Consider the following 19,596-nt stretch of genomic DNA (forward strand, 5'->3'; position numbering starts at 1 on the left):
CACTCCCCTGACCAGATGTTTTCTGTGGGTGTCTATTCTCAGAACAGTTTGTAAGAACATGAAGAGGCTGCCACTAGAAGGTTGGTCAATAGGAAAAGAATAGATGGGTGAGTATTCGGCAGATAAGGTTCTTCATCCATTAGACTGGCTAGTAACTCCTGCTTCTCACCAACTGAACACTTCAGTGGCGGCCACCCCATTTTCTTGCAAATAAAGCACACTCAGCTGTATCTTGGTCCTCCCATCTCTTCTCCATAAATCCAAATTCTACCCATTGTTTGAGGTCTGGGCTCAAGTCTCCCTTTTGCCATTTTAATTCAAAATGATTGCTCCCTTGTCCTAAATCTTCACGGTGGCATTTAGTCATCTAGTGTTTTGTATCATCATTGAACCACTTCATGGGAATTTAGTTTTAGAACCGATTGTAAGCTCCTTGAGATAAGTGTTCGGTAAACACAGGCTGAGTTGTCTCTAACATTTTTGTGTACTACATAATTCACATATTCCTGAAACTAGAGGTTTTCTACCAGAAGACATAACTTGTCAAATAAGACATAAAATCATAGGTTCTTGGTGTATCCAACATTCTGGACAAGACATTCCCTGAAATAAGCTTTAAAAAAAATAAAACTACATATTACCATAACAAGCTCAATTACAATCTGTTCTGAGTTATTTCCCACTGTGTAATTACTTCACTTAGTAAGTCATGCTCATCACGTTCACTTAAGAATTTCAAATGGAAATGCTACCTTCAGGATTTTTCCCCTGACATATGTATGTTAACAGATACAGGTATTTATCATAATACAAACAATATTTCCATAATTCCCTATGACAATGTATTCATAGACAGCCTTAAAAATGTTAGCATATAAAAAGCTCCTACCTTCTAGAAAAAATGGCATGGTTTTCTTCACTCTCATCTGACAATTAACTTGACGCCCGGTTTTCCTTTTAGAACTCCTTTGACGAGCCACAAGCTGAGCAATTCTTGCAGTTTCTGTGCAGGCCATGGCATAGCAGGTAATCTATTCATTAGAGGCAGGGGGAGAGGAGAAACATTTCTTAGATTCCGTGTTGCCTAGAGGCCAATTCTTAGAAGTGGATCTTAGTGAGCCTACATATCCCAAGTCAAGCGGTATGCAAATATTCATGTGTCTCGCTCCTTGATAATGCTAGAAGAAAACTGCATTTTCTGCAACAGGAATCGAGCATAGTCTAGTACACTGAATCATCTTTCCCACACTGAAAATTTCATTTATTTTTTAAATAGGTATTAAGCATCTACACTGTACCAGGTACAAATTACCAAACGAACCAAAAGCAACTATGATCAAACATATATCATATAATCTGTGAGGTACATTTCATTCACACTTTATACATGGGAATGCAGAGGCTTGGGAAAGTTAAGCAACCTTCCAAGTCACATGGCGAGGCTCTTTGAGTCCAAAGTATGTACTCATAACTACTATGTTGAATACAAGACTACTAAATCCTTCTCTTGCCTCTGTGATGGATATACTGGGTGACTCTGGGCAAATCTAAGTATTCTCAGCTGTAACACAGGGGTGTTTTACACCTGGTGTTTTCAAACTGTGTTCATGGGAGCCATAGAGTTCCATGGAGAAGCCTCAAGGGGCTGCCACTGGCAGGGGCATGAAAGCAAGGCAGGGCAAGCAGGCTTCCACATCCCTGAAAACACTGCAGCTCAGCTCTGTATCTTTAAAAAAAAAACTGGTATGATACGATATTGAAAAAAGATTTGAAGATAGAGACTACAAGTCTTTGACTCTAATTTGAAATAAAAAACAGGAAAACAATGAGGCTTTATATCACAAGCTAAAATATGCTCCTACTCTTTGGCCCGGTATTTCTATTTCTGAGACTATAGTACAAGTATATAACTTGAAAAAACAAATGTGACCTACCCAAGTATATGCAACGAGGGTATTTTAATAGTCAAAATCTGGAAACGTTTAAAATGTCCAAAACAGGGGAACAAAGAGTTGAGTAAATTACAGTATAGTAACTCTATGGAGCATTAATTTATTAATTCATTCAGCTATTCATTCATTCATGCATTCAACACAGATTTATTAAGGCCTTCATCCTCAAGAAACTTATGAAGGAAAAAGAGAGAAGTAAGAAATTAAACAGAAAACAATGTGTCAAGTGTTACAACGGATGTATTACAAGGTGCAAGTAGACAGAAAGGAGGGCTTAAGTCTGTCTGGAAGGATCAGGGATGCCAAAGCATATTTTAGTATTCATATAATACTTAATTAATTTATATCTTCTCCTTAGGAAAATTATTAACTATAAGGTGAACTTCCCCTTGGACACTTTCCTGCTCCTGGTTCCCTTGTACTCCACCACTGCCTCCTCATCCCCCATACAGAGAAACCATTAAGAGAAATACATAGATCACTCCAGACCTGATCTATGTATTTACACATGTAGAAATATACCCAGGAAACTATAGTGTATGAGGGGGTGTGGGTGTTTTTGTTTCTCTTTTTAGTTGGTGGTCTGTCTACATCTACTATACAACGGGTAGGTACCAAGAAGCGAAGCTGCTAGGTCACAGTGGAAGAGCAACGACAGATCAACCGGCTACTACTAAATGGCCCATTCTATAAACTGCTTTCTTCCAGAGAGGCAGAAGGATTTAAAATGGTATAATGATATGATCATATTGGTGTGAAGGAGAGGAAAAGAACAGAAGAGAAGAGAGAACAGCAAGAAGGCCCTGGTAGTTACGAAAAGTGATGAAGGATCAGCTCCGGACTGACTAGGTCCAGATAGCAGGAATCAACATGATGAGAATTTAAAACTGTCTATTAGATTTGGTGATCACGAGGTCATTAGTGACTGTGGCAAAAACATTTGTAACAGGTTTGTAATGGGCAGGTGTGATATTTATGCACTTAAGGCCTCCAGTACAACTATTTTGTTTAGATGTTGACAATGGGTAAATAATTTTTAATTTTGTGTGGTTAAAATCTTATTTTCACAATGAAAATAATTTGAGGAATAAGACAAAAGACATAAGAACGTAGGCCATGATTTAGATGCTGCTTTCTCTGTCACTACCAATTGCAAACAACTAAGCTAGTACTTTCACTTAGAATTCTATCACAGGTAGGAGGTTGGAAGTGCCAGACAGGCAATTATGAATTGGTTTGATTCTTCTGACACGCACAATTACCTTCTTACCTCTCCAGATCTACTAGTCTCTATCCTGACCACTGCTGGCACACTTCTCAGATAGGCTTCTAGTGTAGGGAAACCTAGCTGTTTGAAGGGGATCCAGTCTCCAGTCAAGGATCTGTACTCTCCTTGGAGCCGGGGTAATGCTACTCCATTCTTATGAGACTGCAGAACAGCTCGCAGCATCTTTGAAACCAGATCTCCTTCCAGCATCTTTGCCTATAAGAACACAGTAGAAGGTTACTATAATGTGGCTCATTAGTCTGTGAATTCAAATAGATTTTCAGAGCTGAAACTTGTTACTTTATAAATTATTACTGCATACTTTCTGTGCAATTACAATATGGGGAAACAACTGCCATGGTAGAGGAAAGCACAAATACCATAAGAATGCAGAGGAAAGTCAGAAGGCACAAGACCAGCCTGAAGAGGGAAGATACCAGGGAATGTTCCCAGATGCAGGCGGGGAAGCCTGAATGGAGTCCCGAAGAGCAAGATGGAATCACTCAACAAGGAGGAAGAGGGTGGGCTGTGGGGCTGGGAGTGGTATTAGCCCAAGGAAGGGAATGGGATGTGTGAGCGCACAGAGGTGAGAGCGAAGCACATGGTGTGTTACAAAAATTCCAGACAGTCAGGTGGCTGGACATGACTGAACAAAGACTCCAAGCTGAGGGCTGAGAGGGCCAGGGAGGGGCAGACTCTGAGACTACTATATTATGCTCATGTTTGCATTTTTGCCAAAGGTAACATGGGGACTTAGGGACAGTTTAAATAGCGGAACAAAATGATCAGCTCTGTACTTTACAAAGATCACTGTTCAGCAGTGGAGAAGATAAATGGGAAGGAGAAAGATTAACAAGTTGTCAGAATACTTGGAAATGTGGAGGACCACAAAACAGGGCTTTAGGAATAAACAAAAAAATTCAAATTGAGAGGTAATTAGGAGGTGGAATCAGCAGGAATTGGTATTGATTTGTATGAAGAGGTGGGCTCCAACGTTTCTAGCTTAGAAGTAAGGTAGAGAGTAATGACCCACATTGAGGTGGGATAAAGGTGGGTTTGCAAGAGAGGAAGAGGCCGATGCATTTTGGACACGGAGAGGTTGGAATGCTTATAGAACAGTCATGTAGATATATTCACTAGGAAATTAGGTTAGAAGTCTCAGCTGGTCATAGATTTGTTGCTCTTTGACTTATATGGGGTATTTGACATCCAGGGAGTAAAAAATAAGGTTACAGATGGACCTCTGTAGAAGGCTATCATTCAATAAATGGATAGAGAAAGACAAATCTATAAAAGGTTAAGGAAAAGGGACCAGAGAGATGGAAGAAAAAGAAGCAGTGTCACAGTGCCATATGAATAAAAGGAGGAAAGAATCATTTCCTTTGGACTAACGATTACATCTAGTTGTAGTTTGGCACAGAAAAAAATAGACAAATTCAGGAGATACATTCACAGAATAAGTAGCCTGGAAAAAATGGCTTACCCTTTTATTAAAGGAAAGAGGAAGGCAAACCATGGGCAGTTTGTTACTTTTCCTTCAACAGTGATGTTCAATAGAACTTTCTGTGAGGATGGAAATGTTTTATATTATTGTAATGTTCACAATGTCCACATATGGCTCTGAGCACTTAAAATATGGCCAGGATGACTGAGGAACTAAAATGTTACTTTAAATTAATGTGGCCACTGGCTACCATACTGGACAGCAGAAAATTCTAGACAAATAGCTATTTTCTTTCTCTGGCTTAGAAAACACAAAAGAAGAATGACATGCAGTTCTATCAATTCCATCATTTGTCTATCTTAAAAAGAAAACAAAATATCAGCCTGTTTGTCCCGCTATTAATTATAAACATAATATTGAAGTGACAGCAAGGTTTAAAAAGCAAACAAAAATCTATATAGTCATGTGCCACTTAACAGTGTTTTAGTCAACAATGGACTGCATATATAAAAAAGGTTCTATAAGATTACAATGGAGCTGGGAAATTCCTATAGCCTAGTAATATCTTGATAATCCTGGCCTTGTATAGGCCGAGGCTAATGTGTGTGTGTTTTGCCTTAGTTTTTAATTTAAAAAGTTTAAAAAGTAAAACAGGCCAGATGCAGTGGCTCACACCTGCAGTCCCAATGCTTTGGGAGGCCAAGGTGGGCAGAATCACTTGAGCCCAGGAGTTTGAGACCAGCCTGTGCAACATGGTGAAACCCCATATCTACAAAAAACATAAAAATTACCTGGGTGTAGCAGCGTATGTCTATAGTCCCAGCTACTCAGGAGGCTGTGGTGGATCACTTGAGCCCAGGAGGTCAAGACTGCAATGAGCCAAGATCACACCACTGCACTCCAGCCTGGGTGACAGAATGAGACTGTGTCAAAAAAATAAAAATAAATAAAAAGTAAAAGAAATGAAAACCTTTAATAAATTAAGTGTCGCCTAAGTGTATAGTGTTTTTAAGTCTACAGTAGTGTACAGTAATGTCCTAGGCCTTCACATTCATTCACCATTCACTCACTGACTCATCCAGAGCAACTTCCAGTCCTGCAAGCTCCATTTATAGCAAGTGACCTATATAAGTATGCCATTTTTTGTTTTATATACCATATTTTTACTGTACCTTTCCTATGTTTAGATACACAAATACTTACCATTGTGTTAATGGTTGCCTATAGCATTCAGTACAGTAACATGCTGTACAGGTTTGTAGCCTGGGAGCAACAGGCTATAGCACATAGCCCAGTTGTGTGGTAGGCTCGACTGTCTAGGTTTGTGAGTCCACTCTACAATGTTTGCACAGCAATGAAACTGCCTAACAATGCATTCCTCAGAACATACCCCTGTCGTTAGGCAATGTATGACTGTATGCATTATGTACTTTCCATTACCAAACATTAACTTTTTTCAAATTATTATCACCAGGACCAACGACATTTAATTAATATTATAACCTACAAAAACCCTATACTAGATCTATATTCTTATTCTTTTAACAGATGATAGATACACACACAGATATGTGTGTGTGTATAGTCATGTGTCATTTAACAACGGGGATACATTCCGAGAAATGTGTCATTAGGCAATGTAGTTATTGTGCAAACATTATTGAGTGGACTTGCAAACCTAGATGGCATAGCCTAGTACACACCTAGGCTATATAGTATAACCTATTGTTCCCAGGCTACAAACCTGTACAGCATGCTACTATACTGAATACTGTAGGCACTTTTAACACAAGGATAAGTACTGTATGTCTAAACATACCTAAGCACAGATAAGGTACAGCAAAATATAGTATTATAATCTTACAGGACATATGATTATGCAGTCCATTGTTAACCAAAACATTGTTATTGGCACAAGACTAAATATCAAAATCTTCCTTTAGGGATAGTTAACCTAAAATAAAATTAACTCATTTTATATGTAGCATTTCTTGAGTTGTGAAAAATATACACACCTATGTAATTATACCACAATCAAGATACAGACATTCCCATCACCCAAAAAAATTCCCTCATGTGGGGTACATAATATATGTAAAAGTAAAATGTACAAAAATAGTACAAAGAATGAGAGAGAAGTCAGAACTATACCAATGGAAGGTTCTTACACTATACATGAGGCAGTACAGTCATTTGAAAGCTGACTATGATAAAGATGGATATTGTAAACCTTATGACAACCACTAAATTTTTTTTTTTTTGTTTGAGACAGAGTCTCACTCCGTTGTTCAGGCTGGAGTGCAGTGGCACGATCTCGGCTCACTGCAACCTCTGCCTCCCAGGTTCACACCATTGTCCTGCCTCAGCCTCTCAAGTAGCTGGGACTACAGGCAACCGCCACCACGCCCGGCTAATTCTTTGTATTTTCAATAGAGATGGGGTTTCACCGTGTTAAGCCAGGATGGTCTCAATCTCCTGACCTCATGATCCACCCACCCTGGCCTCCCAAAGTGCTGGGATTACAGGTGTGAGCCACTGTGCCTGGCCTAGAAATTTTTAAAAAGGTATAATAATATGCCAGTAGTAAAGATAAAATATAGTAAGACAATACTTCAGCAAGCAGAAGTTAAAAAAAAATTAAACAGGAAAATGGGGAAAAAAAGGGCAGAGAAAATAGAAAACATCCAGCAAAATGGTAGATTTAAAGCCAATCATATCAATAATTATATTAACTGTAAGTCACTGAAATAGCCCTATAAAACATTAGGGGTTGGCAGAGTGGATAAAAAAGCAAGACTTACTTATATACTACCTTCAAGAAACCCACTTTAAATATGAATGCATAGGTTAAAAGTAAAAAGATAGAAAAAGATGTACCATGCAAACACTATGACTATATAAATATCAGAATAAGGAATCTTATCAGGGATAAAGAGAGACATTACATAATGATTAAGGAGCTAATTCATCAAAAAGATAAAACAATCCTAAGCATAGGTGCACCAAACATCAGAGCTTCCAAACATACAAAATCTGATCGCTGAAAAAACTTATTCACAACTTCACAATTATCACTGGCCAAGTGTGGTGGCTCACACCTGTAATCCCAGCACTTTGGGAGGCCAAAGTGGGCAGATCACCTGAGGTCAGGAGTTCAAGACCAGTCTGGCCAACATGGTGAAACCCTACCTCTACTAAAAAATACAAAAAAACTCAGTTGGATGTGGTGGCTCATGCCTGTAATCCCAGTTACTCGGGAGGCTGAGGCAGAAGAATTGCTTGGACCCAGGCGGTAGACGTTGCAGTGAGCCAAAATCATGCCACTGCACTCCAGCCTAAACAACAGAGTGACTCCATCTCAAAAAAAAAAAAAAAGAAAGAAAGAAAGAAAGAAAAAAAGAATATAAAAGAGCTAAACACTATCAACCAAAGTGACCTAATGATATTGACAGAACACTCCACTCCAAAGATAGCAGAATATACATTCTTTTCAAGAGCACATGTGATGTTCACCAAAATAAAATATATTCTTGAACTTAAAATGATATTCAAACAACTTAAAATAATTCATATTATAAAAAGTATATTCTGTGGACAGAACAAAATTAAATTAGGTATCATTAACAGAGAGATATGTGGACAATCTCCATGCAAATTTAACAAGATACTTCTAAATAACCAAGGGTCAAAGAGAAAGGCTACCTCCAAAATTAGAAAAATATTCTAAATAAATGAAGACACAATATGTAAAATTTTGCTGGATGCAGTAAAAGTATTAGAGGAAGATTTATAGCATTACATGTTTCTGTTGGAAGAAAACTGGTAAATCAATGATCTATTCTCCTACTTTGAGAACAAAAACAGAGAAATTTATATCAAAAGTAAGCAGAAGAAAGGAAACAAAGGTGAGAACAGAAATCAATTCTGAAATGATGAAACAGATCAATAATGAAGTTTAAAAACAGGAGAGAAAATAATCATGAAACTAAAACTAGTTCTTTCAAACTATCAATAAAATTGATAAACTCCTAGAAAGATAGAAAAAAAAGGCACAAATTATCATAATGCGATTGAAAAAGGGGTCATCAATACAGATCCTACAGACACTAAAAACAGAACATGATAAAACAGTTATGCCAGTAAGTTTGTAGCTTAGATGAAATGGATAAATTTATTGAAAGACACAAATGTCAAAGCTTACTCAAGAGGAAATAAATAAACCTCAAATATCCCGAATAGCTATTAGAGAATTTGAATTTACTGTTAAAAATCTTCACACAAAGAAAACCTGAAGCCCAGGTTGCTTTGCTGGCAAATTCTACCAAACATTTATAAAAGAATCAATACTACTCTTACAGACTCTTAGAGAAAACAGAGGGAAGAGAACATTTTTGAACTCATTTTATGAGGCAAGCATTATGCTGATACAAAAACTATACAAAGACACTACATGAAAAGTATAGACCATATCCCTCATGAACATAAATGCAAAAATTCTTAACAAAACATTAGCAAATAAAATCCAACAATTAGTGAAAAGGATAAGACATAATAATCAGTTAAAGTTTATTCCAGGAATACAAGTATGGTTCAATATTCATTAAGTCAATCAATATAACTTACTACATCAACAGATTAAAGGAAATTAAACCACACAATCATATCAATAGGTGAAAAAAAGGCAGCTGACAAAATAAAAAATCTATTTATGATAAAAACTCTCAGAATATTAGAATAAAAAGGGAAGTCCTTAACCTGATAAAGACCATCTGTGAAAAAACCCACATTAACATCATTACTCACAGCTAAAGAGTACTGTCTCCCTAAGACTGGGAACAGGGCAAGAATGTCCATACTCAGCACTCCCACTCATTATCACAGTGGAGGTCCTAGTCAGTGCAATAAGGCTGATTTCAAGACTTACTATAAGGCTGTATTAGTCAAAATAGTGTAATTATTATCAAAAGGACAATCATACAGATCAATAGAACAGAATATGTAATCCAGAAATAAACCCATATATGGCAAACTGATTTTTTTTTTGAGACAGGGTCTTGCTCTGTCACCCAGGTTGGAGTACAGTGGCACAATCTTGGCTCACTGTAACCTCTGCCTCCCGGGTTCAAGCGATTCTTGTGCCTCAGCCTCCCGAGTGGCTGGGATTACAGGCATGTGCCACCACGCCCGGCTAATATTTTTGTATTTTTGGCAGAGACAGGGTTTTGCCATATTGGCTAGGCTGGTCTCAAACTCCTGACCTCAAGTGATCCACCTACCTCAGCCTCCCAAAGTTCTCAAATTACGAGTGTGAGCCACTACCTCTGGTCTAGTAAACTGATTTTCAACAAAGATGCTAAGGAAATTCTCCTGACTCAGCCTCCCGAATAGCTGGGATTACAGGCACCCATCACCATGCCTGGCTAATTTTTGTATTTTTAGTAGGGTCGGGGTTTCACCATGTTGGCCAGGCTGGTCTTGAACTCCTGACCTCGTGATAAGCCCGCCTCAGCCTCCCAAAGTGCTGGGATTACAGGCATGAGCCACCACGCCCAGCCTTTCACCCCCCTTTTAATGCACGTATTCTCACAGTTAAAATCTACTTTAAAATATTTCAATAGTAAAGTTGCTAACACCTGGCCGTTGATATATTTTGATTTGGTTTTGGGAAAAGGCAGGGGACTGCAGAAGATTGTGCCTGAGCCTCCTCTTACTTGTGTTCCCCAAGTTTAATGCCATTGCTCACTCATTTTCCTGGGATAAGCCCCTTCTCCTGGGCCTCAGTCTCCTTATCTGTAAGATGAGCTAGGTCAGTATTAGTTCTCAATCTTCCCCCAAGGAATGTGATACATAAAGATGGAAGGCAGATGTCTACAATTCCTTCACTTTTCACCACCTCCACGGCAATTGCCCTAGTCCATGCCAGCAACATCTCTTTCCTGGAGCAGAGCAGCTGGTCTCTTAGCTGGTCTCTCTGCTTCCACTTCACCTCCTAGAATCTATTCTCCACATATCAGCCTGAATGACCTTTTCATATAATATATACTACTATATCATGTCACTGAAAACCCTCTAATGCTTACAGTTCTGTAAGAACTGTAAGCCAAGTTCTTACAGAGCCAAAAAGGGCCCTACATAACCTGCAACCCCCACTTCTCTGACTTAAGTTCTCTTCTCTTTATCTTCACTCACCCATCCTGGGCTCCATGCTTTTCCTTAAACATCCCTGAGATGGCCTCACAACAGGGCTTTTGCACTTGCCATTCTCTCTACCTGGGACATACTGACTCCAGGGGTACATGTGGCTCACAGCCTCACTTCCTTCAGCTACAGTATTTGCTCAACTGTCACCACCACAGTAAGGCCTTCTCTGGCCACCCTATTCAAAATCAAAACTGAGATGCCAGTTTCCCTGATTTTCTCCTTAGCACTTATCACCATCCAATATTCTTCTTCATTTAATGTTTTTGTCTTTCTCCCCAACTTGAATGCAAGCTCCATGAAAGCAAGGATTTGTATCTGTTTTGTTCACTGCTGAATCCCTAGTGCCTCGCCCACAAGAGCTCAATACATACCTCTTGAAAGAATGAGTGAGAAATTCTCCATCTACCTAACACCACTCCTTTTCTCTCCTACTCACTAAAATACAGCATAATATAGGTGAGCTATTAACGGCATAACTCTGAATCCAATTTAAGTTACTAAAAAATTATCTGCAAATATTAACAATTCTTATAAACTGAACGAGACAGCCAATTGCAACACCAAACTGTAGTTGAGAATCATCAAGCAGATTATTTCTGAGCCTGTCCACTCTGAGCCAGATTAGGCCCTGTGAGGGCCACAGCATGATTGCAAGGAGCCCCCACATCCTGACAAGCAGCAGGCATGGCTTGAATATTAGTAAATGTCTCACACGTACTTATAGTCCTCTTTTTCAAAGAGTGTACAGACATTGCTGAGATCCACAAACACAAACTGATATTAAATTCACAACAGCTTTTGGTAGTTATATATTTAATTGAGCAATGGATACTGCAAGTACAACTACTAGTGTATGAGGTTCACGAAATTTTTCTAAAGCTACAAAAAATGGCCTCATACTTGAGGAGACTGAGAATCAATGCTTGCCCACATGGTTGCAATCCGTAAATTAAGTTCCCTCCCCCTGTCTGCCTATTTAAAGTATGCTATCTTTCATGGAAGACTATAACTCTCTATTTGCAAACAACATTTTGAAGGGAAGGGGAATCCCTTGGAGTACAAGACTGTGGGTCTCAAAGCTGGTGAGAAGCAGTTAAATGCAGTAAAACCTGGAAGGCTAAATGTGATTGTATTCAAATGCACGACTTGCCAGTCTGATTTAAATTCCCACATTAGCAACATCACTTTAGGCAGTGAACGAAAAAGAAAGTGTAAGCTTTAAAAAAACATCATTTTCTAATCTGTATCACTTTGCAAATGCTCTGAGTTTTGTTACTTGACTCATGATGACTGTTTTTGAAACTTTCAGAAGATGGCAATTACACTCTCAAGGTATGTAAGAATACTTTATTCTAACTATAAAAATAAAGTTTAATATCTCAGACATCATCCATTAGAAGCATAAAATAAAGCATATCATGGGAATTTCAACTATTAGTGTCCCAAAGGCAAACTTTTAGGCCAGAACAAATTAAGTTTGGAAGTTTTTCTAAAGTGGCTTCTTAAATTTTTAAAGTTGCCATTTTAATCTTTCAGCTCTCTTCCTCTTCCCCCCTCATTTCTGTTCTCTAAAAGTACTGTGATAAGTAAGTTTTGGAGAATTCACGTTATTGTTATTTTGTGAATCTGAGAATGTTATGCAAGCCCAGGTGACCACAAGTGAGGCTATGTTGGGAGAAATGAAGTTGTCCATCTTCTGTTTTAGACCACGGCGTCTCAGGTTAAAACTCCCAAAAGCGTCCCTAGCCAATATGGGGGCTGCTTGAGCTGAACAAGATTCCTAAGCGCACAGTAAAATAAAACTGGGTCTGGGGAATTTTTAAATTATAGCACTTTTGATTTCAAAAACTGGCCAAAGTCAGCTAGCACAGACCCTCAGTCAAGGAGAAACTGGCCATGACAGATTGCACTTGATCTCTACTTCCCTCCTCTCACTGTTTTTCTCCTCCTGGCCTCTCTGAATAAAAGCATCAAAAGTAGAGTTATATGTGTTTAGCACAATACTTGGCAGTTAGTAGTTACTAAATAAAAAGATTTTCCTAGAAGCATGGTGTGAATGGGAAACAATCTGTAAATATATGCATTCAACAGTTAAGAGTGCAATGACACAAGCATTGGTATATTGAAGAAACGTTTTGTACGGCATTAAATTTGAAATATCAGCATTTGCCCGGATCTTCTTACTTGCCTCATTAACACACTTACAAACTGGCAGGCTTGGTAAGAACGCCAGGGGATCTCCTCCAAGATTTCTTACCTAACTTGTAGGCAGAAAGTCACCTACTGCTTTGGCAAAGGTCTAGGAGCAGATTCCCTGCCACCACAATACCACCATGTCCCTGGACCCTGCCTGGTTAGGAAAGCAGCATGGGACAGTGGGCCCAGCTCTGAATGCGGAACTAGGGGAAGTATGGAATGCTACTTGGCACCTTATCACTATCTCCTCCAAACTCTTCAGTTTAAAATAAGGAAACTGAGGCCCAAGGGAATTGTTCCAGCTCTCACATATCTTTATGACCAGAATCAAAAGAACGCAGTTTCTGGTTTCCAAACTAGGACTTTCTTTCAGACAGTTGCTCCTAATGGATGGAGGTGGCTTCTGAGAGTAAATTTTGACTCAGGAAACACTGACAGCAACCTTGGGGCATGTTTAATGACTAGTCCTTAAGTGGCATGAAACAGAGAACTGTCACGTTCTGATTTAAGAGTGTGGCACCCAAATCCAGAAGAATTGCTAACTGTTGCACTTAACATCTTTTTTTTTTTTTTTTTTTTTTTTTTTTTTGCAATGGAGTCTTCGTCTGTCACCAGGCTGGAGTCCAGTGGCGCAATCTCCGCTCACTGCAACCTCCGCCTCCCGGGTTCAGGTGATTCGCCTGCCTCAGCCTCCTGAGTAGCTAGGACTATCTTTTGTATGCTTTCGTGCTTCCCTTTTTTTCTTCGCTTATACACAACTAATCTCAAGTATCCAAGGCGCTAATAATGCACAAGAAGTGGGGTGGGAAGTTGGGGAAAGTGATGACAATCTTTAGGGAAACAAAATTTTAATAATTTAAGTGGCCTAAAATAATTCTCACTCTACTTCAAAACTACATTTTGTAAATTCATAGCTTTTCTCTTTACTATACCTGAAAATGACCCAAGAAAGTCCTGTTCTGAAGAATCTGCTTTTGGTGTATCCCAGATAAAAGCCTTCTACCATTGATTGATCCTCCCTGGCTCAGTCATTTGCATGTTATCTGCTTCCTCTAGCTACTGGTGTCAAAGGCCTTTAGCTGAGCTAGTCTGACTTCCATCCTATGCTTTCTAAATTTCTTCTTGCTCAACTATTTCCAACTGTATTATTTGGCTCATCTTCCTCACTACATTTTTCATGTCATGAATTTAAGTTGTCGAGTGGCACTAAATCTTAAATAAGAAGAATTATTAGGGTAAACTGAAAACACCAAGTAATCTCTCTTAGCTTCTTTTAGTTAGATGTTCAATTTTGAAGTATTTGGATATCTCTTTAGTGCATATACTTCCAATCACTAGCTGCCCTTCCTCTTGAAGACACTATTTTAGCAACAGCAGGAACTTAAAGTCCCATAATGCCTGTGCTGAAACATTGTAGGCATCATCTAGGCTAACCCAAGCTCCTTATCTTACAAATCAATACACTCAGCCTCAGAGGGAAGATTTTTTCCTAAGATCTTTACCCAATAAAAGATTTCTCATCTTTAAAATGCTCTCATCTTTAAAATGCTCTTTTCTTTCTAATCATAGTCTGTTACCACCTCAATGACTCCTTCACCAACTAGTTTTTAAAGGAAAAAAGATGATTAATGCCCTCAGGTGATGGAATACTTCCTTAAGAGTTTTTTTAGGGAGTTATCTTTTTTATTCTTGTCATTTCAAGTTCCAAATTATTCGTGCATTTTAACTGCATACCATGAACGTATGTAAGGAAGGGATTTCCATAAGTCTACATACTACAGGAAAAAACCCTGAGATAATAAAGTGGCTTAGTAAGGAGTCTGTGTCTTAATCCTAGTTCTGCTACTGATTACCCGTGACAAGTCACTTCAGGTCTTTTTTTTTCACAAGGAAGAAAGGTGGCAAGAGCTATGATTCTCAACTTTCCTTGGATTCACTGAAGGCTGAACTAAGGTCCAAATATCTAACGAAAACCGCGTTTGCTTACTCATGACAAATCTGCACAGGCTAAAATGTCAAGCTTACTTTGAAGTCACACTGGGTAGCTTGCACTGATCAAGTTCTGACTGGCATATATACGTCTTCAACTAAAAACTGCAAAATTAATTACTTTTAGTTTGAAAGACAAAACTGTAAACATATTTGGCTTACATGGAAATAATGACAAGAATGAAGCTTTCAAAAGTACAGAGGTGGGAGTGGAGGGAGGAAAAAGCAGGTTTGGCACAAAGAAACAACAGTTCTCATAAACATAAAATTTCACCAAGGAAATTCTCTGACAGTGTCCAGATGCAAAGCACTCTATGTCAAATCTCAATTCTTGAAAACAGCACTTGACAAACACAAATTAGGCACTCAGAGTTGGATTATAAGGTATTTTTTCTTTATATTCACATTAAGCATCCAACTAGATTATATTGCACAGACTTAAAGGAGAGGTTCTTCAAGGAGTTTAAAATCTGTTGATGCAAAATACAATAGTTCATTCAGCCATGTTCAACCTGTACACTTAAAAGGGCATTAGCAGGGGATTACATTTCATTTTCAATCTACAGAGACTGAAATCTGAAGGCACTGCCAACTGCTGCCTCACAGTCTCACCGTGTAACCAAAGAGGGAGGCTGTGTGCCACCAAAGGGCCCTGGATTGGGGCAAAGGAGATGTGAGTTCTAATCCAGCTGGCCTCAGGGGCAATTCCCTATAACCCAGAACAGTACTTTGCACTGATGCTCAATGAATGTCAGCTGACTGGAAATGCAAAAATATCCACCATGTGCCAATTTATATGATACAGGAAACATAAAGATCTTTGTGTCCCTGCCCTCAAAAAACTAAAATCCAATTATGTAAAACATGGACAGTTTGTTGGGAGGAAGAGAGTGAATACTGCTTGGCAATTATTATGAGGCAAAGGATATACAGTGGTTATCTTGAAAAAGCCTTGCAAAGTAAGCCAAATATTTCTATCTGATACACAGAAAACCAGGCTCAGAGAAAGCATGTAATTTGTTCAAGATCACACAATTTGTAAAATGAGAAGCCCAGATTTCAATCCAGGTCTGCAAAGTTCACATTATTTGCAGTATGCAACACACTCACACACATCAAGGCAGCCCAGGAAGAGATAGGGATTTGGGTCTAAGTTTTACTTCTCCTACTAAGCTGTTGCATTTCTCCCTAGAGAGAACATTTCTCTGCATTTTTTTTCACCTGCACGATTGGAGAGCAGAGAGGTGTTGGCAGGAGGGTTCATGAACTGGATCTGTGGTTTTTTGGTTTGGTTTGGTTGGGCGGTTATCAGAAATCTTTTGAGCCAGGACTTGTCCTAATATGTTTTTTTTCCCTTCCCTGCTCTTAGAAATTATTTGAGAATGGTACCTTTAGCTATTAATGGAAATATATTATACCTCTTAAGTGAATGGGAGCAGAAAGATGTGCTGCTTCCAAGCTCCCTCCTAGCAAACTGAGGCTGAGAGTGTGACCCTGCGGGGGGATGCTGCTGAAAGTTGAGACAACTTATTCACGGATCCATGTTTCCCTCCCAGCTGGGTGCTCTGCACCCACTGGGTGCTCCTGGTTTGAGAGAAATGGGGATGTGTGCCCTGCATGACTTGAGCGGCCTGCCTGGGGCTCGTCTCCAGATTATAGAGACCTTAAGAGAAGTTCGCGGTGTAAAATACTTGGGTTTAAATAGCGGAGCGCGGACATTCGTCGCTGGGGGCGGCGGCTGCGGCCTGTCGCTCCGGTAGCGGGAACCACTTCCTGGTCCGCATCTCCCGCCTGCGTCCACACCCCGCTGCCGCATTTCCCCCACGGCACAGAGCTTTAGAGGCAGCAGGAGGCTCCGTCCGACTCCCGCGTGAACGCCCGGCCCGGCCCGGAGCGGGGTCCCTTCAGAGATTTAAAACACAACGCTCTGGAACTCCAACTCCCCCGGCGCCCAGCCCGGTTCCCAGGCGTCGTGTCCGGGGCAATCCCCTGCGGCTGCAGGGAAGAGGCCCCGAGCCTGCTGGAGCCTCCAGCCCTGGCCGCGGTCCCACCGGTGACCCAGGTGCGCCGCGCCCGCCCGAAATCCCGTCCGACGTCGCCCGGCACCTGTCGCGCCCGGAGCCCGCAGGACCTGCGCTCACCTCGTTCCGGGGGCCCACGGCCCGTCCCGGCGCCTCTGGGCCCAGCTCCCGCCGCCGTCTCCGCCAAGGGCCCCGCCGCGGCCGCCGCCCACTTTCGGTTTCCCCGCACCGCTGGAGCCGCCCCGCGGCTCGGGAATCACCTCAAGCCCCCGCCCCGCCCTGCTCGGCCCCGCCCCGCTTCGCCCCGCCCCGCTGCGAGGGCAGCCTGGCCTCGGCTCTGCGCACGCGCGGACGCCTCGGTCGCGTCGGCCCACGCCGGCGTCCGCGCGTGGGAAAGGAAACCGACGCCGCCTAGCGGTTTCTGCGCGTGCCCACGCACCGGCCGGCGGCGGAAGACGCCTGCGGGGCGGGTGCGGAAGCGCCTCCTGGTGGACAACGCAGGTACGCGCTGGCCGAGCGAGCCGGGACCCAGCAGGGGGCGTGGGCGGCTCCTCCTAAGGGGCTCACCCTCCTTCCAAACAGTTCAACTCCTGCACATTATTTTCTTCCACATCTGGAGCAGTTACTTTTTATTGCCCTAGACACACACTCTGTCCGCCCATATCCTTCAGGCCTTTCTCAAGCATCACCCTTTCAATGACGGTGGGCACAGTCTCTTAACATGTCAACCTCCTTCCTTGACTTTCCCTATCCCCATTCTCAGCCTTATTTCTCCTTAGCACCTATCTAGCACACTATATGTATTTTACTTAGGCTTTTATTGTCTGCTGTCCTTCTAAAATTAAAGCTCTGTGAGCACAAGGATTTTTGTTTGGTTCCTTAACCTATTCCCAGAGCCTAGAATAGTGCCTAGCACACGATCAGCCATAAATATCTGTCAAATTTATTCATTCATTCTAAAGTTATTGAACACCTAATACCTATTTCTTCTGCACATTAACTCCACCAACCCTTTTTGGGCACCTGCTTTGCATTCCTTCAGCCAACATTGAACGCTTCTCTGCACCATCGGATATGCATTTACTGGGAACTTGCTGTTTATTCAACCGGTATTTTATTACAGCTTGACTGCATTGTATAAGACATACAATAAACTGAACGTTTAAAATGTACAGTTTGATAAATTTATATATATATATATCACTGTGAGACCATCACTGCAATCAAAATCATGAACATATCCATCACCCAAAAAAGTTTTACTGTGATCCTTCGTAATTCTTATATCTTGTCCCTCCCTGTCCCTTGCCCCCTCAACTGCTCACCTGCTTTCTGTTGCTATAGATTAGCTTGCTTTTTCTAGAGTTATATATACAACTTTTATATATGGAATCGTATGTACTATCCTTTTGGGGGGCTACCTGACTTCTTTTGTTTAATAAATTATGTTCACCCATGTTGTTACATGTATCAATAGTTCATGTCTTTCTATTGCTGACGGGTATTGTAGGGATGTACCAGACCTACCACACAACCCAGCAATTCCATTCCTGGGTATTTACCCAGGAGAAATGAAAGCATATGTCCACACAAAAACCTGTACAAGAATGCTTGTGGTAGTTTTGTTGGCCATAGCCCCAAATGGAAAAAACACAAACATCCATCAGAAGGTGAATGGACAATCAACTAATACATATTGAACAACTGCTGGTAAATAACAAATTTTCGTGGGTAAGCCTGTGCTTATAGAGCTTTTGATTCAGTGAAAAGATGAAGTAGGCAATAAAAAGATAAATTGGAAGTAAATCTGGAAAACCTGATATCCAGTGCTCAAACACTTGGATGTTTCCCCAAAGGCAGTGGGGAATTGTTCAAGGTTTTTGAACAGGGTTCTTCTTTGAACACTGTTCTCTTTTGTATTCCAGATCTGGTCCCTGACTGTTTGCCTAAATGTCTCTCTCTGGAATTTCTCTGCATCTCCTCTGCTCTATTTCAGTCTATTTCAGATGTCTTTCTCTGTTCTGTCCCCTCCAGTCTACTCCAAACATTGCAGTGGATTTTTAATAGACTTTGCTATGGTCTGAATGTTTGTGTCCCAACAAAATTCATGTTGAAACCTAATCCCCATTCCTGCGGTGTTGAGAGGTGGACCTTTGACAAGTCATGATGGCTTCGTTCTTGTGAATAGAATTAGTGCCCTTGGGGTTTAAGGGAGCCTTCTGCCCCTTCCACTGTATGAGGATTCAGCAAGAAGATGCCATCTTTGAGGAGGAGAACAAGTCCTCACAAGATGCCAAATCTGCTGGCACCTTGATATTAGACTTCCAAGCCTCCAGAACTGTAAGAAATAAATTTCTATTATTTATAAATTATCCAGTCTAAGATATTTTGTTATAGCAGCAGGAATGGGCCAAGACAGGCCTAAAAGACAGCCACCCCAATTTGGTCTCTGCAGTGCTCACAACATCCTGTGGCTCCACATTTTAAAAGAGAAAGATATAAAAAGCAGCTGCCAAAGGAAAGAGT

General features: G+C 40.7%; 1 protein-coding gene across 2 annotated transcripts in view; it reads right to left on the reverse strand.

The window, feature by feature from the left end:
* Positions 1-17,409, reverse strand: part of TDRD7 (tudor domain containing 7) — an 81,687-nt gene extending 64,278 nt beyond the window's left edge. The window contains exons 1-3 of one of the 2 annotated variants that reach the window (XM_025360629.1): positions 17,191-17,409; positions 3,223-3,435; positions 890-1,031 (exon numbers count right to left, since the gene is read on the reverse strand). In XM_025360629.1, coding sequence (XP_025216414.1) covers positions 890-1,031; positions 3,223-3,429 — 349 coding nt within the window. In that variant the 5' untranslated portion in view covers positions 3,430-3,435; positions 17,191-17,409. The remainder of the gene's footprint in view (positions 1-889; positions 1,032-3,222; positions 3,436-17,190) is intronic. The other variant, XM_025360631.1, reaches the window with a different exon arrangement.
* Between the last annotated feature and the right edge of the window lie 2,187 nt (positions 17,410-19,596).

The sequence above is a fragment of the Theropithecus gelada genome, chromosome 15, assembly GCF_003255815.1.
Source record: "Theropithecus gelada isolate Dixy chromosome 15, Tgel_1.0, whole genome shotgun sequence".
NCBI classification, from domain to species: Eukaryota; Metazoa; Chordata; class Mammalia; order Primates; family Cercopithecidae; genus Theropithecus; species Theropithecus gelada.